Source organism: Molothrus ater, chromosome 1 (assembly GCF_012460135.2).
Source record: "Molothrus ater isolate BHLD 08-10-18 breed brown headed cowbird chromosome 1, BPBGC_Mater_1.1, whole genome shotgun sequence".
Taxonomy (NCBI): Eukaryota; Metazoa; Chordata; class Aves; order Passeriformes; family Icteridae; genus Molothrus; species Molothrus ater.
Genome location: NC_050478.2, coordinates 132083647 through 132110157, shown reverse-complemented (window position 1 = coordinate 132110157; position 26511 = coordinate 132083647). Strand labels below are relative to the sequence as shown.

Sequence of the window (26511 nt, the reverse complement as noted above, 5' to 3'; positions counted from 1 at the left end):
CATTTAGCATCTTTTCCACTTCATAACATTTTTTGCTGGAATGACTGCTGATTTCCCAGATTATTGTGGAATTAAATCCGCTATTTATCTTTTAAGTGCACTGCTAAGCAGAATTGGCAGTTACAAATTTTTGTAGATGTACCTATAGGGAAGCATGACCCCTCAACATGTCCCATGGACACTGAAAATTTTCTTGAAGTCTAGGCATCAACTGGAAGTTTCAGCATGCAGCAGATAAACACAAAAGCCATAAGACAAACACATGCAAGGAAGCTGAATTTGCCCACATTAGCTCTGCCAAACAGAGTGCATACACTCTGGGTCACAAACCATGCCAGTGGCAGCATCCTATCAGGGCTATGACATTCCCATTTTCTGGGACTGAAATCCAGAAAAGAACAGTCAATGGGAAAGGCTCTCCAAAGCACCTTACAGAGTGCAGGGGGTTGCTGCCTACCAGGGCCTGGAATTTCTGCAATCCCCAGATGCTAGAAAGGGCTTTGATGGAGAAAAAGAGAATCAAAAACTACACAGACATGCGAAAGGGACACACAAAGATGGTTCAAGCAGGAACAAGCATGTAACAATAAAAGGAAAAAGGCAGCCACTTTTAAACAGCTGAAGGTCAGTAAGCTTCCTCAGCAATGCACTACATCCTACTGCCAGACCAAGTCCCATCTTCCTACTAAACTACATTTCTAAATATTTTCCCAGGTGAAAGCTAGAGTTGGACAGGTTACAGAGCTCAGGTACCTGCTATGTCAGCTAGCAGAGAGGCCAGAGACCAAGTACACTGTCTGGACATACTGTGTGAGATTGCTAACAAACACCAACGTGGACTAGCTGGCAAGCAGGATAAGAGGCTTGGAAGCCAAATACTGGAGCAGCCATGAGTCTGGACCAGATATCGGAGAGACCAGAGGGTCTGAGACTTGACTACTGAAGGGACCAAAAAGTCCATGCAAGTTACTCAAGAGACCAGGACATATTGGGGGTTGGCTCCTGGTAAGTTCAGCAACCAGCCAGAAATGTTTGTACGTGTGCACATCTTGGGCGCAAGGCAACTGGGAGATCACTGAATCCAGGAGCCCACCACTGAGTAGACCAAGTGGCTAAGACAAGTCACTGTGGGACCCACAGTGTTCTTGTACCTGTGGGAGTGCAGGTCTGTGTACCAGGAGCTGGACTGGGAGCTGTGGCCTCTGTGGCTGATGTGCCCACAGCTGGGGTGTCCAACAAACCAAGGAGCCAGCTACTGAACAGAGGCAGTGCATAAGGTCAGTTACTGGAGGGATCTAAATTCTCTGTGTGCATGTGTATTTACATATAAACACATGTGTATTCATTTGTTTTTCCACAAACAGGCTTTCACCCCAAGCAGTCAGAGAAGGGAAGGGATGTGTCCATGGGCACTGTTTGTGCTTGCCTGAGTGCTGTATTCCATATCTGTGTTGGCTTATGTGTCCAGTCATGTGTATGTGTATATAGGACATATGTGTGCCTATTGGGAACAATTCCCTTCTGGGAATTAGCCTCACTATTGGCTGGACCTTGGGACACAGAGCTATGTCAGTTTTGCTTCAACGGGGCTTCAAGATTTAAGTGGTCTTATAACAAACAAAATTAAATGCAACTGTTAAAGCCTTCCAATAATTCAAGGTGATAAGAGGCCCTGAAATGCTCTTTTAAAACTTCACTCACTAACCAAAGTGTTATTAATTAAATGAACCTTAAACCATTATTATCAGTGTAATTAATTACAAAGATACAACAGTGAAATAACTGTAAGACAGGTGTTTAAAATGCCTAAGCTGGCTCCAAAAGGAGCAGTTTTCATCCATCAGTGTTAGTAATCCAGTTCAAGTGCCAGGCTTTCAAGATGTACTTGGCTCCTGAGGTCATACACTTGCATTCACACAACACAGAACTGTGCTGCATCTGTGGTCAAGGCACACCAAGACTGGGAAATGAAGACACTCAACCCCACAATGTTGTTCAGGTCCATCCAAGTGCACTTGCTATAGTTCAGACACTTCAATGTCTTTGCAGTGCTTACTACCCTGGTTTGTCAGAGGCATTCATTATCAGGGCACAGCTGATGAAGTGCACACCCACAAATGAGCAAAGCCAGTTCTGCTCTGTGGCTAAAGTTGGCTTAAACCTTAAGTGCCCACTGGAGACACTGAAGAAAAGAAAACCTCATTAATTCTGAAAAAAACCTGAATCCATTCAGAATTGTTAGTTTTCTCTGCATGAGGTCAGCAAGGTCTCCAAATTACAACACTTCCCCACTATTTAAGGTATTACAATTCTTGTTGCACCAACTGTAGATTAGAGTGAGTTGACTAAAATGCTGTTCAGGAAGACACAAACCTGAATAGCAGCACTACCAACTGGCTTCCAAAACACCTTGGTTCTTTCCTTTTTTATTAAAAAATTTGTTTAACACTTGTCTCTTCACTCTATCCAGTGTAACACCAAATAATGCCACCACTGCACAATGCTTATAATAGTACTTCACAAAAGTTTAGTATATGCAGTCTATCATTCATAAACTTTAAAATTCTGTTATGGAACATGGTAGTAAAAAAAGAAAGAGCATCTTACCAGCTTTGGGCACATTTATTGTTTTCTTTTCTGCCTTGCTACACTTGTTAATGCTGAAACATGCTTTTGTCTTTACTTTTCCAGTTGACTCCACAAACTGTGTACAATTTTCATTTTGATTCTTGATATTTATTTTAGATAGCAATGAAGCACCTCCCTCTTTCTCATCTATCTGCAAAAGAGAAATAAGTTCACAATAGCATTTCCTGCATGCAGGTGAAGAGAAATAGAGAAAAGAGCAACAAGAAGGGATTTCAAGACATATTAACTGTCATTATCAAATTGTTATATAAATATGTCCATCTCTGCAAAACTATATGTATCACAACAGTACGTGTGTGCACACAATACCAAACACTTGTGTAAATAGTTTATGACTTTAGTTTAATACAAGTCTTCTGTAGAGAAATAAATAAAAATTGTGCTGCTTTTCTGTGTCAATATTAAAGGTTTCAGAGAAAGTCCCTTTGCAGCAGAACTGCAACTCAGCATACTGAGACTTTATGACAAGTATCCTGGCTTTTAAACTGCTTTCACAAAAATCCAATAAAGCCCCTGCCAAGATGCAATCCCCACCTCATTTACACTTGAGAATTGCATTTGGACTCAATACTGGTTAATTTTACTTATTTGAAAAACATTTTTCTGCAACCACTCCACAGTGAGAGAAGCCTAACCTGAGAAGCAAGGTCAAAGGTACTTACAGTAAAGCTGTAAGCCAAAATTTGTTCTGAATAGATTTTTTAAGCAGAGATTGTTTGTGGTGAGCTCAGATGTTATCTTTTAATCATAATACTGTACAAAGTACTTTTTAGTGCACTGCTCAGTTTACCTCCTTTAACTTAATTTCTTGGTCCATCTCCTTAGTTTCATTCTTGAGACAAACAGCACTGCATTTTCCTGGTGGTATAAACCTTGGCTTTTTGCCAGCATTTCCTAGGACTTGACTGGGAGCTGCAGATCGCCTCATATTCAGCTGTGCTGCTCTGCAGGGTGGACAGAAAGGAAGGAAGCAGATAAAGACAACTGTAGTCAGGATAGGCTTTAAATATAAAAATATATCCAGAGATGACAACAAAAGCACTATTTCAAAATACAAAGGAGAGTACAAGATCTTCAAATAACAATATGAACTCACAAGCATAACATTTAAGAAAAAGTAGTATCGTTGCAATGCTTTGTTTAACTACAAAGAAAGATCAACTACAGCAAATTCTGCAGCTGAACACCTCAAATTTCATTTAAAAAGCCACTAATGCAGTTCCCAATAGTAATAAATGCTCTAGAGATGCACAATATAGGGCTACTTAGCAAACTTACACCAGTTTACGAAAAGAAAGACAGTTTAAAGCAAAACCTTACTATTCTATGCACTGGAAACATAATTTTGAAAAGCTCATTATTAGTGCACAATGAACAATGAATTAGTGCACAATGAATCTTGAAGGTATGTCTCACACCTGGGACCAGCATTTTGCATTAAACAGTCAATTATATTGGTCATTCAGGTTCACCATAATAAGATTAACATTCAGGAGAAAATTATCACTGAATTACAGTGGATATTATTGCTCCATGTTATGTCCACTTGAACAGTGGGAGGAATGTTTTATAGATTTTCCCTCAAAATATAACTATTATTCCCCTGAGCAACCTTAGGTCAAAACCAAACATATGCCAATGTTAATATGACAAAGTTTACTTTGCAACCAATAGAAAAACTAGTTATAGTCTTAATCCTTCAAAGTAGTAGAGAGAAATCAAACAAAAGAAGAAAACTCCAACAGAATGACACAGCAGCCAAAATGAAGAAGGCAAGCAAAACTTACACTGCAGTTACAGGTTAAATTTGCATTTACACGTTTAGTTTAAATTATCCCCCCAACTACTGGGTTAAAAATAAACCATAATACAGATTGCAGAATCAAACTTCTGTACCATCTCAAAAGCATGTTTGCATCCTGCTGCAGCAGACTGTGTGGTTCTGCACCTTTTTTGGTGCTACTCTGCACTCCAGTGGCTTCCTGGGGCACAACCACCATTCTTCCCAAGGTTTGCACTGAAGTACTCCCAAGACACTTTGCAAACATGCAAAGACTGGTAGCAGGAGTACTGCTCTCTCCCCATGTCTGCACAATTAGCATATATACGATGCTGTTACTAGACATAAATCTCAGGGGCAAAATGGCCTCAATCATTGTCACTTCCACTGTGGCTGTTATAAAAATACAAGGAAAGAAGCCTGTGTCTATAGCAGTTCACTTAAGGTGGGCTTACCTGACAACAGTGATAGCAAACGAGTTTTAGTTAACCCTATGCACTAAGGGAGTAGCTTGGTTATTATAACATTATATCTGTAGCATGAAAAGCCACTGTGAACACTGCAAAGGTGTCAAGAACCTTCAGGGGGAGCAGACTGCAAAGTGCCAGTGCTCAGCAGAGCCAGCTTCAGGTGCCACAGGAATCTGAACAAGCTCTCTACCCAACCCTACACTGCAGTGACACTTGGGAAGACAACATAGGACACCCCAGGGCTCTGCATGAGGACTGTGCATGGCATGGCTGCAGTGCTACACTAACCCTGCCCACTGCACTTGAGGTTCTGTGGGACAGAGAAATTGCACAGTTCATAAATTGCACATATCCATGATTAAAGTGTTCTGCTTCCCAAATCCATTTGGCCATTACACTGTCATTTGGTCTAAAATCACAAAAACAGACTCATTAGGAGATCTGAAAATTACTAAGACATTTGAAGACACTATCCTTGATAACTCAGTACCTTCACTGTTACCAGTATTACCTACTTGTAACTACAAAGACCCTTATGGGTTTGTGGGTTTTAAAATTAAACATTGCATCCAGAAATACATATTTGTCTTTTAAAATACAAGCTTTCATAAAATATAGTAAAAATATGTTAAAAAAATAATAACAAAAATGTTTACATTTTGTCCCTTTACACCACTACCCAATAGGAATAGAACATCAGGGATGTACAACAAACCACTGATGCCAAAACTTTCTGATCAGAGTGAGTATAGCAAGGCAAGGAACAGCTCCAGACTACAACTAAATGAAAGAATATGCAAATATACCCTTTCCTCAGAGACGATACACCAGGGAACCTTGCACCTGCCTTCTTGTTAGGCCTGGCTGCAGGGAAACAGCTGCAAGCCATGCAGAAAGCACTGCTCCTGGCTGCTATCAGCAACCATGCCTGAGCAAAGCCAGCGCACCGCGAAACCACAGCCCAAACCGTCTCACGGCTGCCTCTGGTTTGTCAGGCACTGAAACCGCTTCAGTACTTTGGTCCTAAAGGTATATTAGTAGCTGCACTGAGAAGTAAATATACATATAAAGAATGTTTCAAGATTTTACATATCCAGCTCAACACGGTGTGCACGGAGCTCTGCTGAAGGCAGCCGCAATGCCCATCTCAGCCCAAAATTAACAGCTGCTCCTGGAGCATTTGAAGAGGCGCTGCCGGCACAGATACAAAGGCAAAACAGGGGCTGTGGGCAACTGCAGAGACGTGACACAGCATCGGCTTTTACTCAGTTAAACTGCAGGCAGCGAGTGCATCGTCACCAACATTACTGAAAAATCGCTTCAGCTCAGGAGTAGCTGTAAGGAATTTTTACAAGAGCATGTAGTGAAAGGACAAGGGGGGATGGCTTCAAACTGAGGGAGCGGGTTTAGATCAGATGTAAGGCAGAAATTCTTCACTCTGAGGATGGTGAGGCGCTGGAACAGGTTGCCCAGAGAACTTGTGGATGCCCCATCGCTGAGGGCCAGCTTGAATGAAGCTTTGAGCAACCTGGTCTAGTGAAAGATGTCCCTGCCCACGGCAGGGGGGTTGGAACTAGATCATTTGTAGGGTCTTTCCCAGGGTCGCTTCCACCGGGCCCCCCGCCCGTGCCGCCCGTACCTGCGCTGCGCTCCGCTCCCGCCTCCGCGCTCAATTGTCCCGCCGCGCTCTCCCGGCAGTCCCACCGGCCGCACCGCGCGTGCGCGCTGCGCCGCCTTCCCTTCCCGCCGGGCGCGCGTGCGCCGGGGCCTGCCGTGGGACAGGACCCGGGAAAGGCGCTGCCATGCGCATGCGCAGTGCCGGCCTGCGGGGTCTGTGCCACACACAGCATGGCGGAGGGGCCGCCCGCCGCGCCGCCGTCAAGCGAGAGCGGCCGTAAAGGGAAGCTGGGCTGCGCGGCGGCGAGCGGCGGCGGGCGGGGTGAGTGGCGGGGCCCCGGCCCCGAGCGGGCCGGGGGCAGCGGAGCCCGGTGGGGTCAGGCCCGGGGCGGGAGGCGCTGCACGGGGTTCATGCTCAGCGGTTGTCAGGGCCCTGCGCCGGGCCGGCGGCGGCATCGCTGCCGTGTGGGGAAGGGAGCGGGAAGGGCGTGTGCAGCTGTAAGGGTGTTTGTCGCTGCCTGAGGCAGCGCAGGTGCTGTTTCTTGGTGTCGGGTCGCTCCTCCAGATGTTTCCAGGCCAGCTCTGTGCCCTGCGTCCCTGAAGCGCCTTCCCGGGCCGAATCCGGAGGCCTTTCCCCTGTTAGCTGTACAGAATTCCCCCTCCCACAGCTCCGAGGGGAGAGCTCTGACCCTGGGCTTGGCTCGGGGCGGCAGAGCCCGGCCCTGCACCTATGACCGAAGGTGGTTACAGAATTAATTAGGTTGGAAAAGACCTCTGGGGTCACCAAGCCCATTCCAATGGCTGACCACCCTTTCTGTGAAAAAATTCTTCCTGTTGTCCAACCTGAAACCCAGCCCCCGGCACAGCCTGAGGCGGTGGCCTCTCATCCTGTCGCTGGCTGCCTGGGAGAAGAGACCAGCCCTCACCTGGCTACAGTCTCCTTTCAGGTGGACCCATAAAGTCCCCTCTGAGCCTCTTTTTCTCCAGGCTAAACAACCCCCAACTCCCTCGGCCGCTCCTCTTAGGACTTGTGCTCCAGATCCTTCACCAACTCCATTCTCCAGATCATTCACCAGCTCCATTGCCCTTCTCTGGACTCTGGTCTGTGCCAGGCATGCCATGGATGGCATTGTTCTGAGTAGGCTTTGCAGAACAGCATGTGTTGTACAAAAATGTTCTTTGACAGAATAGCTATAGTAGTTATGTAGTTCCTGGTAGAGGCCTTAAATTGGCTCATAATTTTTATATAAGCTTTTTTTTGAAAAAAAAACAAAACAAAACCAGTTGTTTGCATCAGTGTAAGGTGGTGTTGCTGTTCATTTATTCTTACCCTCCTCTGTACCTTTTCTCTTACACGAATGTTTGTCCAACTCCCCAATGTACCAGTCTGGGGACCTGAGCTGAGGGAGTAGTATCCCTCAGCATCCTTGACTGCTCCTGTCTGTCTTTCTTCCCTTTCTGCCCTGGCTGCAGTTTCTTATGCCTGGTCATGCCCTGCTTCACAGTCCCTAGAGCTTTTGCTGAGCCATTTACAAGAAATTGTAGCCTAACTAATCAAATCAGGGTATGGATGTTTGTATGGTGAGTTGCATGAGCCAGTTCAGGAAAAGGGCAAATTAAATGTTCTCACTGATTCAAAGGAGGGGGGGGGTGGAGGAAGGTGGGGAGCACATTAATTTTTGGATAGATAGGCTTGGGCTATCATAAGAAAACTGCTACAGTTAATTTTCCCCCCCCAATTCAGTCTTAAAACATGTCAGTTACTGAGAGTAATGCATCAAGTGCCTGAGAAACCACTTGTACAGTCACAGTTGAAGGGGTGAGTCTGCCCCTTCGGGCACTGATGCTTGAAGTGGCTTACAGTGTCAGAGTGGCAAAAAACACACTAAAATATTGCTTCTGTATAGCAGGATTTGTGAAAATAAAGGCTGAAGAAATGTCATGTCTCAGTGTCACCTATCCCTGGGCCCTGCATGGACTCTGTTCCTGCAGCATTTCTGAAAATGCTGTCTTAACCATGCACATCTGTAGTTCTGTCATGGTTCACTCCAGACTTTCAAACAGTTATGCTTTTTTTTGTCACATGAAAAAGAAGCATTTTTTAAAAATCAGAAGCTACTGCAGATGCAAAAATGGAGGTCACTAATTTCATTTCAGTGTCCTGACTTTCACAGTGGAATAGCTTTGATTAGTGCCAGGCATTTAGCAAGCTATGTGATGATGTTGTTGGGAAGTACATTCCACCTGTATTCTCCCTCTTACCGTATCCACACCAAATCTCTGGTTTTGATTTTGGATGTGCATCTGCCTGGCAAACCATGTGGGATGACAACTGTTGAAAAATCACTTGATACCTGTGAAGTCTGGAGGAGATTTTTGCTTGTCCAGAACTGCAGGGAAAAATAAAACATATGAAACAATAAGAGGCAAATAGCATGTCATAGTTTGTGGGCTTTCTCTCCCAAACAAAGAAATCTCTGCACAATGATATCTTACAATTTATGCACCCTCCCCTACATGATCTTCACACGGCCCTTGTCAGCCAGTGGTGATTTTTGGTCTGGGGTCTTCTAACAGCTTATTGGATTCTGTTTCCATGTCCATGCAGGCAAGCTATTAACTGTTCTTATCTCGAGTTGCAGCTTCTGCTGATGACCATGAGCTCCTAATCTTTTGGTTTGTGCTACTTGTGCACCTGCTCCCCGGTAGAGCATGGGAAACTAAAATAAAGTCCTAGGCTCAGGATAAACATTACTTAGCAACAACTAAAACATTGATGTGTTGGCAGCATTCTTCTCATTCTAAAGGCAAATCACAGCTCTGTAGCAGCTACGGGAAAATTGCTAAGGAAATTAACTCAGTTCCAGCCAAAAGCATGTCTAGGCAAAAGTCCACAGCTTTCAGCCTAAGGCTTCCTGCAACCCAAGCTGCATATGCTAAGCAAGTAGATATAAGCAAGCAGCCTTCTAAATCACACAGTATTATAATTCTATGTGACTTATTCTGTTTAGAAGTTATTTGCTTAAGCTAAGCAACTGACAACTCTCAAGGAAATGATGTAATTTCTAGGTGCAATCAAAAAAAAGTAGTGTGACAATTGGTGAATTCTAGTGGAATTGGGAAACTAAGTTTTAAGACCAAATGGAGAAGAGAGAAGTTTCTGGGGATAAGCAGAAGCTGAAAATGATCTCATTTTGTGGTAAAGATACTGGGTAAAGTGATCTGTACTGCTAAAGTACATGACATTCATCAAATGCTCTCCCTCTGCTTATCTCTTGACAAGGTGCATCTCTTGAAGTTGATGAGAAAATAAAACATCTCTGATTCTTCAGGTTAGGAAACTTCTACTGGAAGAAGTCTGGGACTTCAGTAACAGCTGTTGGCATAGGTCCCAGATCCATGGCCACAAGGGTTCCAGCACTGTGTTTTGCTGCTCCAACATGAGTCTTCAAAATGTCCTGAAGAATCCCCCTTATTTTTTGCCTCAAAGTTCCCATCCACTCTTCATTTGAACTTTGGTTTGGCTGGGGCTTTATATATCCTTATATATTTATATACAGATGCATATGTATATAATATATATATTTTGTTGTTGCTGTTGCACTTCATTTCTTGTTAAGCACAAATAAAGTTTTTTGTTCCCCATTAGATAAAAATAGTCTTTCTTGCATTCCGTTAGTCTTCAAACTTGCTAAAATATGCTGAAGAGTGTCTTGAAGACTTGGTCCTCAGGGACTAGCAGTGTTTGTGCAAAATGTAGCTCACAGCATCCACAATTCCACTAGAACTGTTGAGTAGAACTCTAGAACAGTAAAAGTACTTTGTTTTTCTCTTACCTGTCCTTGAAAGTTTTCTAAAAGCAGATCCACCAAACCAAATCAAGGTGTTAGGCTTACAGTTCGTATTATCTAATCTATATATGCAGTTTAAGTCCTCTAGCATAACTTAAGGGGTTTAATAATGATATCTTATATGTTATGATGTTTTAAGTGATCAACCCTAGTTATGCTACACAGCAATGATATTTGCCAATACAACAAACTTGAATGTAATAGTTTTGTTTTAAAAATGAACTGCCTGTCATGACGGGATTAGAACAGGTCAATAAGGAACTTTTATCTTCTTGAGGAATATAATTTTACCAGATTTCAGTTGCTACTTTTCAATAGTACTAATTCTGTTGTCTTCAGTCTTACAAACAAAACTGGCTTCAAAATTGATCATCGGCAGGGTGTTCAGTTTTGTGTTAAATGTCTGCATCAGTAGTAATTGAAACAGAGACTGATGATTATTTTCACCATAATCTAGTCAATTCTCCTGTGTTGAATTGTAGGTTTTCAGTGGCTTGCTTTAGAAAACTTGATTTTATTGGGCTGTTAGGACAGCATCTATTCAGTAGCTGGCTTGTTAGACATAGGACTCAGTAACTTAGGAAACACTACTGAGCCTTACTCTTTGTAATTTTTCTCATAGGCATAATAAAGCAGTGAAGAGAAACTGAAGGAAGCATTACATGCCTTACTGATCAGAAAACTGTTTCTGGAGTATTTGGGCAAACTACATATATATGTAGTAAAATCTACAAAGGTAAGATATCTTCCTTTTCTATTGTATTTAGAAAATCTCACAACTAATGAAAATCTCTTTTGTGAGTCTCAGTGGGTTTACAGTTGTAACTTTGTACATCAAGGAGCAATGTGGAGCCTAAAACTTATTCTTTTAAGCAAGTTCTGTGGAGTCTTGCCAAATTCCTCGAGGTTTTTCATTATAGGATTTAGATGAAGGCAGATTGCCCATTAGTTCTTTTTCACAAAGCTTTCAAATCCATTCCAAAGCTTCTCAGTTTTATAAAATAGATCATGTAGGAAAAGACAGTAGCTCTTCATGATTTCAAGGTTAGCTGCAGTTTTGGCTTCTTTTACTTCCTGAATATTAAGTATGTCTTTAAGCATGTGGAGGTTTCACGTTCCCTCTGAAATGGAGGTCTACAGTGACTAGAGAATCTTTTTTTTCAATATGAAAGCAACATCTTAAATGATGTGCAGTTCATCAATCCAGGATTTGTTAGCTGAAAGTGCCACAGCTATTGTTGGTAAGAACACCGTTTTGTAAGTTTGTTAGACATTATACGAAAGGTTTTAAAATGGAAACCAGACATTTGCATTTGAACTTGTGCGATGTTTCTGCTTCAGGTAGAATTCATATAAATGGAAATTGTATGTTTCACAGTGGCTGCTACAATTATGTTCAATAACAGCATTCAGAAGAAGCGCAGCTCCACTGGGCCGAAGTCTGTGCTTTCAGAGTTCAGAATTTCGTGATAGAAAATTGTGATTCTGACATCCAGCAGTACAATTCTCAAATTCTCTTAAATCTGAAAGTCTCTGGAGTGTGTAAATGTTTGTTTGCTTGCACACATTCACTTCTTTATTCACTTTATGGTCTCCATGTTTTTAGAATTGCTTTCAGGCCTCTTTGTGGATCTACCCATACAGATCCAGCACAAAGATTGCTTTATTTCTGTGTGTTTGGGGTTTTTGAGCAGGTTGAAGGTGTGGAGAGCATGGGTTATGACATTGAGCGCTTCGTGGGCTATGTTAATGAAGGGCTGTTGTGCTCCATCTGCCGAGACGTGTTGGAAGATCCACTGCAGGCTCCTTGTGAACACGCTTTCTGCACTGCCTGTATCCATGGGTGGCTTGTTCATCACAGTAACTGCCCTGAAGACAGACAAGTGATTGATGTGTCTTTGCTACGACCTCTCTATAGGTATCCAGTAACCTTGCTGTGTGTTGAAATTACATGAATTTAGGATTTCTCAGTTTTGCTTGCACAGCTTCATCTCCTGTCAATACTGTTGCTCAGGCTGTCTTTATCCAGTATGCCTCTGGCAGACACCAACTGCTTACTTACATGAAAGCATTAGCATTTTCTATTTATTATAACTAACCATCAGGGTGTTAGGATTTCAAAACTGAAAGGACACTTAGTTTATTCTCCACCTTTTTATATCTTGATGTTGATTCTAGATGCCTGTCTGGATATTACTCTGAATGTCCTTTACAGCACCAAAACTTCTCCATACTTGATTTTAGAGAAAGCAAGCAAAGCGACTCTTGATGACAGTCACTACACACTCTGTATCTCTTTTCAGTCTTAGATGCTGTAGTTTGGTTTGTAATTAACAGTTCCTGGAGATATTAACCAAATTTCTGACCTTCAAATCATTTTTAAAAAGATCTTTAGACATAGGAATGTCTATTGTGAACCACCTTGTAGGCTGTTCTCACTAGTGCCTTCTATAGCTGGTCAGACAGTTGGACCATATGATTGTTGTTGGTCTTGCCCAAACAAACTGTTCTATTTTAAATGTTAATTCTTGCTAGTGTCAGAACAAAACAGTTTCAACAGTAGACGCTGCTTGCTGTTTAACATCTGCGTTATCTAATCTTGCTCAGATTAACAGTTATGTATTTAAAGTCTCCAGCTACAGTAAATTTAACTTTGTTAGGACTCTGAACATAATTTTTCATTCTTGAGATTTACTATCTGGAAGTCAGCTATAGTGTAGACAGAGCACTAGAGTTTAATATTTAGATTGTTTTATCTATATTCCCTGTAGTCCTGTAGTCTGACATGTTTAGAAACAGAGAACTTAAATGGCAAATGAGTAGCCCTGGTGTTTGTTATTGATAATATCTGCTGAGCCAGTGAAAGGTCAGAATTAAAACTATTCAAAAATAAAGAATTCATTTGTGCATTTAAATTTGGAGACTGAATTTTTCATTAACATTGTTTCTTTCAAATGGTTTTTTTCCTGATATGGTCACTTGAATTCTTTAAAAAATAAATAAATTTAGCTAGTTACTCACAATTTTTCCTGATGGAGATTAGAGTCTTGCTTTCTTTTCCCAAAAGTTGAAAGTACACATTTTTCAATAGTGTTCCAAGATTTAAGGACAAATTCTTTTCTTTGCATGTAGATATATGAAAAATGATTTAAACCGTCTTCAGCTACATTGCAGAAACAGAGAGTATGGCTGTGAAATGGTTTGTTCTCTGGAGTCTATAGACAGGCATGAAAGGGAGTGTGAGTACAGTCAGATACCCTGCTCCAATGCTGGTGAGTAACATTCAAAGTTGAATCCTTTATGTTAAACAAACACATTTGTCATCTTCCCATCAACAGAACTGCAAATAATGGCCATTATTTCCTAACAGAAATTCAAAGCTTTGGCACAATCTGCTCTTTACAGCAGTGTTTTGAACAAAATATAGTACCTGTTTATGGCAGTTTTGATGATTAGCAACTGTTTCTTATCCAAAAACTAACCAAAATGAATATGATGAACTTTGAATGTATGAAAATGTAGTAGTTTGTTAGTTTTGCTTTCTGTCAAGTTATGAGTGTTTTCCAGTTCTGGCTGCATGTTTTGATGTTTGAATGAATGCAGTAGCCCTTGCAGAAGACTTAGGGATCATAATTTATTTATAAAACACCTGATTGCCTGGTGCATGTGCAGCTGTCAGCTCTGTGACATAGCTTTAACAAAAATATATCTTGGAAATAAGAATTACTCTAAGCTAAATTCCAGTTAGAATTGTTCATGTTGAGGTTTTTATTTAAAGCAAGGCTACACCTCCTGAGAAAGAAGCATACCTCTAAAAAGGAACATACTGTTAAAATTTACCCATTGAATTAATTTGAAATGTTGTCTGCTCCTAGGTAAAGTTAAAATCTAATTAATGATGCTAAGGGCTGCCATTGTAATTAATTATGAGATGATGAAGGTACTAGAATTGCTCTGCTAGAAGTTATAATTTTTCTCAGAAGTGACTTCTGCGGATGATTGATTCACCTGTTCTACTTCCTACAGAAACAACAGTGTTTTACAGATTTAAGTATTTTACAGTGTTTTACAGATTCATGTTTTTACACTGCACTGGGTGTCTGGTGTTTGGCGTGTGAAGGCTCTTACATCTCTGCAACTCTTTCCCAAAAATACATGGAATGTATTTTAAGTACCTCAATTACAAATCATTAGATTTATTAGTAAAGCTCTTCTAGAGAACTCACTTGCCATTTTCTGGCATGGTTTGTTGGGATGTTTCAATACTCCATTGTTTCAGTTTCCTTAAGTTGATATTCTCTTTGCATTAATGCATTATTCTCTTTGAATTAAATGCAAGTGTGTACTTCAACAAAGGGAGTCTCAACAATTAAACTACAAACTTCCTAAGTGTGACTTCATAAGTTGAGACTACAAACTTCAAGTTTAGAGAGTTGAATATAGCAATAATTTATATAGTGCTTATTTTTGATTCTTTACAGCTTTACTTTTAATCACTACAGAACTGCAAAGTTTGTATCCCAGAATTTCTGTGGAAATATTTCTATCTTTGTATGAGTTATTAAATGTTCATAATAAATGTTCTAACTTATTACGGTCTAGTACATTAGCAACAAGACCCAACAAATTGTTTGGAAAACAAGTTTACATTCCATCTCATCCACATCTCTCTTTACTACTTCTTTAAGTTTGATAGCATAATATTTTTTACACATGTGTATTCTTTATAATTCCAGTCATTGCAATCTATGATGGTAGCACAGGCAAGCTGCTAGTGTCTTAGTTTGGCATCAGGATTGTCATTACTGAAGTTGATTTAATGCCAGACCAGCAGTAGAAGACTTACAGAAAATACAGAAAATACTTCCTTCCAGCCTTTCAGTGTTCTCAGTTAATGGTTAAGTATCTTAGTGAGACCTCCTAACAGCGTTGTATGAGTAGCTACATATGTGTAACTGTCATATTTCATGTCCTAAGGAAACCACTTCTCTCAGCTTCCTTTCTTGAGTGTTTTTGTTTGGAATGACTGAGAGTGCTTTTGTTGTAGATGCTGTCTTGCCTTGCTCCCCCTGCTCAGGTTGCACCGTGCAGATCGAGCGGCGTAACCTGGACGGGCACCTGGCGGTGTGCGAGTACCGGAGCCGCGAGTGCCCCAACGGCTGCGGCTTCACCATCCTCAGTGCCGAGGACACGCAGCACAACTGTGTGGCAGAGCTGAGGACGGAGCTGGAGCTGCTTCGGTACAAAGCTTCTCTTTCTCTCGGGGCTGGGCTGGGCTGGGCTGAAAGTCACTGCATGAAGCACTTTGAAATACTAGCACTGGATTCTGGTATGTGTTAAATGGCCGTTAATTCCTTGATGCTAACAGGCCAGAACTTTATCATGTGTCAGCATAGACTTTAAATTCTTGCTGGGCGTTTGTTGTTGAGCGTTTTTTCCAAGTTACCATAAATCTTAAAATACCATTTGCTTGCAGTTGAACAGAATTGCAAGCTTCCTATTTAAAATGACAAATGACAAAAAACCTAAGAAAATGGAAGCTGGCAATTTAATTCTTCCATTGGCCTCTTATACAGATGAAGCCACATTATTTAATAATTGTATTTAGTTTATGTTTTTACAGATTGAGAAGATAAAAATCTGTAAGTATTTTGGCAGGTACAGGTAGATTCAACCACTGAAGGTCTAATTATGATTTTTTTTTAGGTTCTGGTAGATAAACAGTTGATGAATATGACTCTTCTTACCAGCCTCATTGTTTTCCTCTTACGTAGGTTTCTGTAGCTTTCCCTTTGCACTGTATTCCAGTTCTACTTTGGTTTTTTCCCCCGCTCAGACTCCTTCCCATGTGTATCTTTCAGCTCCTAAGTGTTGTGCTTTTGAACACTGCTGTGAAGTCAGGCTCAAATATGGTTTAAATGCATTGAGACACAAGTGATTCTGCTACCTGGTTTCTGAATTCAAAAGGTTAATGTAGTGCCATCTGGTTTTGGCTGTGGAGCTGTGTGAGTGACTAGGCTGTAACAGTTTACTGCATACTGTCATTTAGTGTCCACCATAAAAGTGAACGAGGTTACACAGAACCATGGAATCATTTAGATTGAAAAAGAGCTTTTAGGTCATTGAGTCCAGCAGTTAATCCAGCACTGCCAGGCCCACCACTAAACTGTGTCTGTAAGTGCCTACCATGTCCACACACCCAGGCTGTCTCACTTCCTTACTTGTTTAGCAATACTATAGGATTCAGACTTTTTATCTTGGCTGCTTCTTATTTCATAACACTCAGCAAGCACATACTGTAGGCAAACAATAGAAAATCACTTAAAAGTCATAAATACACCTTCTTGAGCTCTGGGAATATTTTATTTGAGGAGTATGATTTGATTGTCCCTCCATAGGCTCCTCATGGGCACTTTAATGCCCCTGGGCACAATGCACATCTTTATGCTGTTTTTCTTTTTAAATTAATAAATCATGCCTCTACAGAGGCATCCTGTAGAGCTTGATGGGAATCAGTTCAGTCTGCTTGGCTGCAAGAAGGCTTTCTGGATTTTGAAGATCATTCTTTTCTCTGCTTACAAGACTTAACAAGGAGAAATAAACTTTTCAGGTCAGAAATGATCTGCAGAGTGGAGGAGGCAAAACATGAGATGGAGTCAAGGTTAGATTCACAGAGAAGGCATATGGTCCAAAAAGAGAGTATTCTGCAAAATGAAATTGAAGAACTAAAGGTAAATACAATTTTTTTTTCCTCTCTTAACAGTCTAGCTTTTTGCTTTTCCCAGTAGCAGTTTCTATTTTGTAAATAAAGTCTCATACAGAGGAAAATGGCATTAGGTATGGGGAACAAAACCATCAAAGCTTTGCCAGGTTATCTGTGTGGAGAAGCAGGCTGGATTCTGTATTCCTGTGGTTTACTGCTTCAGGTTCACTGGAGCTTACCTGGGTACTCCACCCGTGTTCTGTGCATGCATAACATTGTCAGCAGATCAATCTGAAACTGATTTCAGTGTCTAAATGTAGAGTATGCATCACAAAACTGGATGTAATTAAACATTCAGCTCCATTTTTAATTGCTATCTGAAGTGGCTTAGTCCAGAGCTGACACAGAGCCCTGCTGCCAAGAGTGGTGTTTGCACTGTGATCAGAAGGTTGGAAAGGTTCACAGTAAACTTCATCAAGTAATAAGCAAGGCTGTCTTATCCTTTTATTCATCCTCTTTTTATTATATCACAGAAAATTATTTTAAAGCAATAGTTTTAAAGCTTTTAAAAAGTTTTTAAAAATTTATAGTTCACAGTTTTATTTTTACTGGATTTGATGTTAAATCCTTGAAGAATGTATGTGAACATAACCACAACCATATTTTGTTTCGATTCTTGAAATAGAAAATAAAAGCAGCACAGAGGTAAATTGGCTGTTTCTTATCATACTTCATAAGAAACAGAATATGCAAACAAAATGTTTTTGAAAAACATATTGTAATCTTTAGAACAAGACCATCCCACAAGGTGAATGCTGGATTGTGTCTCAAATTGTTTACACTTGTTGCACTATCAAAAAAAATTTTTGGTGGTTTTTATTCCAAAGACTCCATCACCCAACATGCGTGGCCAGTTTGACTTCATTGCAGCATCATTAGAAGAGGGTTTGTTTCTTGCAGTAAATTTGTGTTTGCATTTCAGAGTCAGATGTCACGAATGATGTCAGATGTACGGTCTCTGATGGCTGCAGAGAGGCAGCACCGCCAAGAATTGGAGCAGGCAGAGCTGGAAAAACGGGAGTTAATGGAGCTGCTGAAGGGGCTGCAGAAGGACTGTAGATTGACTACTACAGAGGGAAGCAGGAAGTCAAATTTCCGTCCTTTGACACGACTAGAGAGTGTAAAAAGAAAACCTAGGGAAGTTACAGTTATCTAAATAGTACTAAGCTCAAAAAGCATTTTCTTCAAATACTGGCTTCTGGCAAACTACTTTCTTTGAATGATTGGTAAACTATATAATTCCTGATTTACTTGGGTTTTTTTTAAGTCTAACTTAGAACTGTATTTCCTTTGGGGCCATAAAAACAAACAGAAGAATTTTTCCATGAGGGAATACTGGTCATTAAAACCAGTAATTGGAAGACATATTTTTAGCTAATGTTTTTATAGAAAGGGAAAGGAGACTTGATTTGTGTTCTCTTTACTGCATCACTTACAGGAATCTTTTAAGACTGAAACTACAGCCTTTTAAAGTCAAAGATACAGACTATTATGGACCAGGAAGAAAAAAACATTTCAGTATCTCTGTTTGAAACAAAAAAGCAAATGTGACCATTTGGGATGTACTTAATTTGGGGAAAAGTGAATAGTAGCATTAGTAAGTCAGTAATAGAAATTAATAAGATTTTGTTTGTTTGTAGTCAGTAGAAGGTCTTATTTCAAAGGTGGAAAGCAAGCACTTTAAATTGTAATTCTTCTGCTATGTAACAGCTTTGGGTGAGGTTGACTGTTGCTTTAGAGCTTCTCCTCATTTCTGAGGCTGATAACACACTTAAGGGACTAATACTAAAGCCTGAGGTAGTAGAATAACCTTTAAACAGATGTGTGAATAACTTTGAGTTTGTGGGAATGGATCTGCTTCTTAAAAATTTGAAGTTTCTATATGTGAAACTGTCAGGTATTTCTACAGGATCTTTTAAGCATAAGACCAGTCATTTGGTACTCAATGTCTTTAAAGTATATATAGATACCTAGAGTATCCTTAATTTTCTTGTGGCAGGTTTAAGGCTACTTGATATGCACAAGAGATGAATATTTGCACAGTTACTTGGGCTTCAGACACCTGTGTTAGTGCTCAAGCTGGCTCAGGGAGTGCCAGAGCCTGGCACTGTCATCAGAGGGGTAACAGAACACCTGGGTGTAAGTAGGTCAGTGATCTGCTCTGCTTAGCAGTACAACTCAAAGTGGGGGTGGAAGGATTAAGGGATGTTAGAGCATCTGAGGAAGAGATTGACTGATAGAGCATTCTCTGCCTCCCCTGAGGCAAATGTACCAGTCAAATGCACCTCAGAAAGGGGAGGATCACTAGAGATGAACCTAGGGTGGCAGGTCTGTGATGCAGGCAAAACCATTGGCCCGGCTAAAGTGCATCTACACCAACACACACTGTGGGCAGCAAGCAGGAGGAGCTGGAAGCATTGTTCAGCAGGAAGGTTTTGATGTTGTCACCATCACAGAAGCATGGTGGGATGACCATCATCATGGGAGTGCTGCAATGGCTGGATATAAGCTCTTTAGAAGAGACAGGCGAAGCAGGAGAGGTGGTTGGGTAGCACTGTACAATAGGGAATGTTTTGATTGTATTGAAATTGATGATGAAGATGACAAGGTTGAGTGCCTCTGGATGAGGATCACAGGGAAGGTCAGCAGGGCAGACATCACGGTGGGAGTCCCTTAGAGACCACGAGCCAGGAACAGGCTGATGAGGCCTTCTACAAGCAGCTGGCAGAGGCGTCACAGTCACCAGCCTTTGTGCTCATGGGTGACTTCAACTTGCCAGATGTCTGCTGGAAATACAGCAGAGAGGAAGCAGCCTGATGGGTTCCTGGAATGTGTGGAAGACAGTTTTCTAAGTAACACAGCTGGTAAATGAGACTAACAGAGGAGGGGCCCTGTTGCTTGTGGGCTAAGAAAAACTGTCAGGTGAACAGATGGTCAGTGGCCATCTTGGGCAGATTGACCACAGACTGTTAGGGTTTTCTGTACTGGGTGAAGTAAGGAGGGGCACCAGCAAAACTTCTGCCTTGGACTTTGGTGATCAGACCTTGGCCTTTTTAGGACATTGATTGACCAAGTCTCTTGGAAGTTAGTTCTGAAGGGCAAAAGAGTCCAGGAAGGCTGAATGTGCTTTAAAAAGCAATTGTTAAATATTCAGGAACAGACTATCCCCATGTGTGGAAAGACAACTTGTATGGGAAAAAGACCAGTGTGGTTAAACAGAGAACTTAAGCTGCAACTTAGGGGGGAAAAAAGAGAATATATCATCTCTGGAAGGAGGTCAGGTAACTTGGGAGGACTATAAGGACTTCACAAAGTCATGTAGGAGAAGATTAAAAGGGACAAAGCCCAACTAGAACTTGCTTTGGCCACTACAGTTAAAGACAACAAAAAATGTTTGTCTAAGTACATTGAAAGCAAAAGGAAGGTCAAGGAGTGTCTCCAGCATTAGTTGAATCCAGAGGGTGGTGTAGTGACAGGGGTTGAGGAAAAGGCAGAGGTACTTAATGCCTTCTTGCATCGTTCTTCAATATCGAGATCAGTTGTCCTCAGGATACCCAGCTCCCTGAGATGGAAGTTGTTGATGGACACATGAGTGAAACCCCCATAGTCCAGGACAAGGTGGTTAGTGACCTGCTGTGCCAGTTACACACTCACAGGGCTATGGGCCCTGATGGGTTCCACCCCAGAGTAATGAGGGAACTGGCAAAAGTACTCACTGGCACAGGTGAGGCAGCACCTTGAGTGCTGTGTCCAGTTCTGGGCCCCTCAGTTTAGGAAGGACGTTGAGACCCTTGAGTGCATCCAGAGGAGGGCAACGAGGCTGGTGAGGAGCTTGGAACACAAGCCCTGTGAGGAATGACTGAGGGAGCTGGGGGTGTTCAGCCTGGAGAAAAAGAGACTCAGGGGTCACCTTATCACTCTCTACAGCTCCCTGAAAGGTGGCTGTAGTCAGGTGGGGGTTGGTCTTTTTCACCAGGCAGAAACTGACAGAACCAGAGGACACAGTCTCAAGCTGTGTCAAGAGAAATATAGGTTGGACATTAGGAAGAAATTTCTCATGGAAAGAGTGATAAAGTACTGGGATGGCCAGCCCAGGGAAGTGGTGGAGTCACCCTCCCTGGATGTGTTTAAAAAAAGACTGGATGTGGCACTCAGTGCCATGGTTTAGTTGGGGTGTTAGGGCACGGGTTGGACTCGATGATCTTTAAGGTCTCTTCCAACCTAGTGGTTCTGTGAATTTGCCGAAACACTTTCAATCATCTATCAGCAGTCCTGCTTAACTGGAGAAGTTCCAGTTGACTGGAGATTAGCAGATACAGTACCCATCTACAAGAATGGTTGGAAGGATGATCTGGGGAACTGCAGACCTGTCAGCCTGAACTCAGCTCTGTGCAAGGTTCTGGAAGAGATCTTCCTGAGTGCCATTACATGGCACATGCAGGACAACCAAGGGATCAAGCCCACAAAACACAGATTGAAGAAAGGCAGGTCCTGCTTGACTGATCTGATCTCATATGACTAAGTGGCCTGCTGAGAAGATGAGGGAAAGGCTGTGGATGTTGTTTATCTAGACTTCAGTAAAGCATTTCACACCATCTTCCACAGCGTCCTCCTAGAAAAACTAGCTGCTTGGGACTTGGATGGGTGGACTCTCCAGTGGATAAAAAGTTGGCTGGTTGTCAGGCCCAGAGAGTGGTGGGGAATGGAGCTAAGTCTAGTTGGCAGCTGGTCACTAGTGGTGTTCTCTAGGGCTCAGTATTTGGGCCAGTTCTGTTTTAAGACCATTATTAATGATCTGGACGTGGGGATTGAGTGCATCCTGAGTAAATTTGCAAACACCACCAGGTCAGATGGGAGTGTTGATCTGCTTAAGGGTAGGAAGGCTCTGCAGACAGACCTGGACAAACTCAATCAATGTGCCAAGGACAAGTGCACGAGGTTCAGTAAGGCGAAGTGCTGGGTCCTGCTCCTGGGTTTCAGCAACCCCATGCAGTGCTACAGGCTGGGGGCAGAGTGGCTTGAGAACTGTTCAGCAGAAAGGGACTTGGGTGTGATGGTTGACAACCAGCTTAATATGAGCCAGCGTGTGCCCAGGTGGCTAAGAAGGCCAGTGGCATCCTGGTCTTTATCAGAAATAGTGTGGCAGGGATTGTCCCTCTGCACTTGGCACTGGTGAGGCCACACCTCGAGTGCTGTGTCCAGTTTTGGCCCTTCACTTTAAAAAGGAAATTGAAATGCTGAAGTGTGTCTAGCAAAGGGCAACAAAGCTCATGTAAGGTCTAGAAAGCTTGTCTTGTGAGGAGCAGCTGAAAGAGTTTGGTTTGTTTGTCTAGAGAAGAGGAGGCTCAGGGAGGACCTTTTCACTCTCTACAACTCCCTGAAAGGAGGGTGTAGCCGGGTGGGGACTGGTCTCTACTACTGTGTCCACAGAGAGGGGATATGAGGAAATGGCCTTAAGCTCAGACAGGGGAGGTTCAGATTAGATGTTAGAAAAAAAAAAAAATTCACTGTTATAGTGGTCAGGCATTGGAATAGGGTGCCCAGGGAGCTGTTGGAGTTACCATCCCTGGAGGTGTTGAAGAGTTGTCAGGATCTGGGGCTGAGCAATGGTTAATGGTTTAAGGGTTGCAGGGCTAGTTCTGGGTTGACAGTGGAACTTGGTCTCTTCCACCCTTGATGATTCTATGATTCAAAGTTTGCAGTAGGATTTTTAACAGACCCACAAATCAAGGAGGCATTTATCTATAAGCACTGCATGAGAAATCTGTTTAAAGACTTTCTCCAAACTTTTTACACAGCCTGTTCATGTTGCTTTCAGTGGTATAACTAAGGCATATTCTCAGCTCACCAGTGACTAACTATAGAGATACCTTCTGTTTACTGAATGCATTAAATCAGTTTTGGAGGCTCAGGAAGATGTGTGCAGATTCAACAACCCGAATATGTTCATTTTATCATTTAGAAAGCAACTGCATTACTGTGCATGCCTTGCTGTTGCTCAGAGCAATGCTTTTATAGCTAATAGCATAACCAAAGAGAGAGGCAGCAATCTTCTTTAGCACAGTCTATATTATGAAGATTTGTGGTCAGAGCTGTCTGAATTTTGGGCATTAATAAATCTTCTAATTTGCCCTTTTGTTAGTACCACTGAGGCAGATGTACACATATTCAGGTCTTGAGTATTTAAAAACTGACATAAATAGCTCTTCTGTAAAGGAATTGAGAGTATTTGGGGCACTAGCAATCTCGCCAATTCATGCCATAGCATATCTCTTAAGCAGCCATATTTAAATAATCTAAAATATTAAACCAGTAGCTATGATTTGGGAAGACCTTCACTCACACTAAATGTTCAGGGGTCACTTCACTTACATCAATGTGTATTAAAGCAATAGGTAGAAAGTAAGAATGCTGTTGCTCTCGTGTTCTGAACAAGCAAGCTGTGAGTGTCTGTGCCCTGTGTGACATTATTGCAGCATTCACACTAATTTTCAAGCTTTTTCGCAGGACCAGATTTCATGCTATTAGATTCAGTTAGTGCTTTTTTGTGTACTGTAACTGTGTGGTTGTGATGTGACTTTATCTACTTTGCCTAATGTAAAGAAGAAAATTACTTCAGAATCCATTAGAACTTGATGAGCTGGATCATCTTTCCTGAGTCAGAGGGCAGTAACCCAATCTTTTCTGTTCTGACCACCGAAGAAAGCAAGCTATTTGCTCTGTGCGTTCCCCATCATGGGATCTCTGCATTTGTTTGCTTTAGAAACTTCACCCACACATTTCTGACTAAATTCCTCCTAGTATGGGAAATAGGGTTTATTTAATGTTTACCTAGCATTTGACCTGCTGTCTTTTTCCTAATGGACATGAAACTGTGAGAAAACATGTCCTAGGTGGCAAGGAAGGACTTTCTGCTGTGCTGTCAAGCTCTGACAGTCTGAACTTCCAGTGTGGAAATGTGGCAATGCTTTGGGTCCACCAGCTGCAGCATGGACTGTCAGTTTGGGTTTCTTTAGCGGCACAGAAGCACTTTCAGAGATGTTTTAAATAGGCACACAGTAGCTAATGGCATCAGGTCCCTCTGGTGACTTTAAGCTTTATGCCATTCTTCTGGGTTGGTAATGGCTCTGCACTTCAGATTTTCCTCTGCTAATGAACCCCTCACAGGGTGGCATTGCTGAAGTATCATCATCATTTGACCTGTCTTACAATTGACTAGACTGACATTAAATAGCCCATTATGTTAATATTTCATCTACTTCTTGCTTTTCCAGTCTCATGTATTATGCAGCTCTTAATAGCAGTTGGCAACAGCAAGGGATTTTTTTTTCTGTCTTTCAAATAGTCTGTTAATCCTGTTCACAAAAAGTAAGACTTCAAATATTGTACTAGACTTGACATAAGTTAAAGACATTCACTTGAAAATGATACTTCCATAGTCATGATCATACTTTAGCATTATATGAGACACTGCTGAAAGTGCTTTACAGGAGGATTCCAGCATGGAATTACTGGTATTACTATTCTCATACTAAATCACACTTTAATCAGTTCCATTTCCTCACAAGTGGAACTGCTGCTCCAAGTGTACCAGTAACTGTGCAAATTGTTGTGTTTTTTTCTAAGAATTGCTGCTTCTGTCTCTTTGCAGCTGGAGAGAGCAAAGAGAGAGAACAAGTGTGGTGTGACTGTTCCTTCAGCCCAAAAGCAGAGATGTGGCCTCACCAGCTTGTGCCACCAGCCAGCTTACCAGTGTGAGCTGCCAGCGTGTGGCAGGGAGTTAACAATGGCATTAGAATTAAATGGAGATTAAATCTTTGTCCACAATTAGGTGGATACACAGTGTCACAGTACCAAGCTTGGGAGATTGAGAAACAGAGCAAGTGGTTAAGTAAGGTATGTGGAACTTGCATAAACAAAGAGGTTCTTGGCAGCATAGAAGGGAAGGGAATTGCACAGTCAAGCGGAATACCTGCTATAGTGATGTATTTTCACTGGCCAAAAGTGGTTTTATCTGAACTGTTCTTAGGTGTTTGTATGAAGTAACGTTTTAATAGTCCCTGGTTGCAAAGAGTTCCTACAATTTATAGAAATTGGTAGCCTTGCAAATGAAATTTTCCATGTGCTGTCCTCTTGGATGTTTCTGGCATGGTGCTTCTCTACAGCCACTTTCCTTCGAAGTGCTGGGTAGTATTGACAGGAGCAGTACTAGCCTTGCCTTTCTCCCGTACTGTTGTCAGGTGGAGTACGGTAGGTCAGGGAGATTTTACCACGCAGAAGATGCCTTTATCAAGACCTACAATTCTATGCAACTTTCTATTAACTGAGTAAACACTGAACTGTCTTCCAGCATTATGGGTCGCTGCCAGTCTATTTACATTTTCTACCTTTATATGCACAAGGATAAACCAGCAGTCAACAGATCTTAATCTCTAGTGTGTATAAGAAATGGTAACACTTTGTATCACTTTGAAGTACACTTTGTATAAAAGTTGAACTAATAAAGGGTCTACACCACAATTAACACACTTTGGTTCACTTCATTCTGTACAGAAGTTTGAGTACCCTCTTTATCACATTTAGGTACACTGGCCTGCATAGCACAGGAGTCACAGATGCACTGCAATCACAGGCTTGGTGCCCTGGAGTAGGCAAGGCTGCATTTTCCCTCCTAGAGGAAGCAATAAACAAAGCAGGTGCTCAGTCAAACTATCCCTTCTCCAGATTTCCCTCCCACCTCACAGATGGGAGTTTCTGAATGGGATGAGCTTGGAAGGCAAAGCACTGGCAAAAATTTGAGAAATCCTGGAGTCGACACTCCAGTCCTGCACAGACAATAGGACAATGAAGGGGCAAGGGAAGAACTCCTTCTCTATCCATCAACTGCAGAAATCTTACCCCTTATGCAATTTTTTTTACGGCCACTACAAACACCCTGGTGGAACATGTAAGAGCAGCAAAACAACAGAGCTGTTGTACTTGCTTAAACATGAGCAATCTGGACGTGGGGCACTCAAGCAGGAATTTGCTGCATGCAGTCCTCTGCCTTCACCAACTGGACACATTCTCTTACCTGCTGGACGAGTTACTCAGCAGAAAAGGCTGAAAGCCAACATGGCACAAGCAGAGACCAGCCCAGATCTGGGCTGATACCTGTTTATCTCCTACGCCTCTCCACGTGCACCTGGCCCTCAGCCACATTACAGACTGCACAGCAGCTAAGGATTTTGGAAGCAAAACCAAATGCACACAACTTATGTCTCACCCTTATGCCACACACAAACTGTGCCTTCGTCTGTCCATGCTGCATTGGAGATCTCTTCTGCCTCACTCACTCTCCTCCCAGTGTTCTGCTCATCAAGTCACCACAGGAGTCTCTGA

General features: G+C 41.9%; 2 protein-coding genes across 2 annotated transcripts in view; one reads left to right on the top strand and one right to left on the bottom strand.

Moving 5' to 3' along the window:
- RAD54B (RAD54 homolog B) overlaps window positions 1-6628 on the bottom strand; it is a 63570-nt gene extending 56942 nt beyond the window's left edge. The window contains exons 1-3 of the mRNA XM_036406864.1: window positions 6539-6628; window positions 3440-3593; window positions 2608-2779 (exon numbers count right to left, since the gene is read on the bottom strand). Coding sequence (XP_036262757.1) covers window positions 2608-2779; window positions 3440-3577 — 310 coding nt within the window. The 5' untranslated portion in view covers window positions 3578-3593; window positions 6539-6628. The remainder of the gene's footprint in view (window positions 1-2607; window positions 2780-3439; window positions 3594-6538) is intronic.
- A 117-nt stretch (window positions 6629-6745) lies between these two features.
- Window positions 6746-25654, top strand: LOC118684092 (RING finger protein 151-like). The gene is made up of 7 exons (XM_036378793.2): window positions 6746-6838; window positions 10990-11103; window positions 12062-12285; window positions 13500-13639; window positions 15445-15607; window positions 16978-17098; window positions 18053-25654. Exons 3-7 carry the CDS (start codon window positions 12080-12082, stop codon window positions 18284-18286), a joined length of 864 nt encoding a protein of 287 aa, XP_036234686.1. The 5' UTR covers window positions 6746-6838; window positions 10990-11103; window positions 12062-12079; the 3' UTR covers window positions 18287-25654.
- Window positions 25655-26511: the final 857 nt, after the last annotated feature.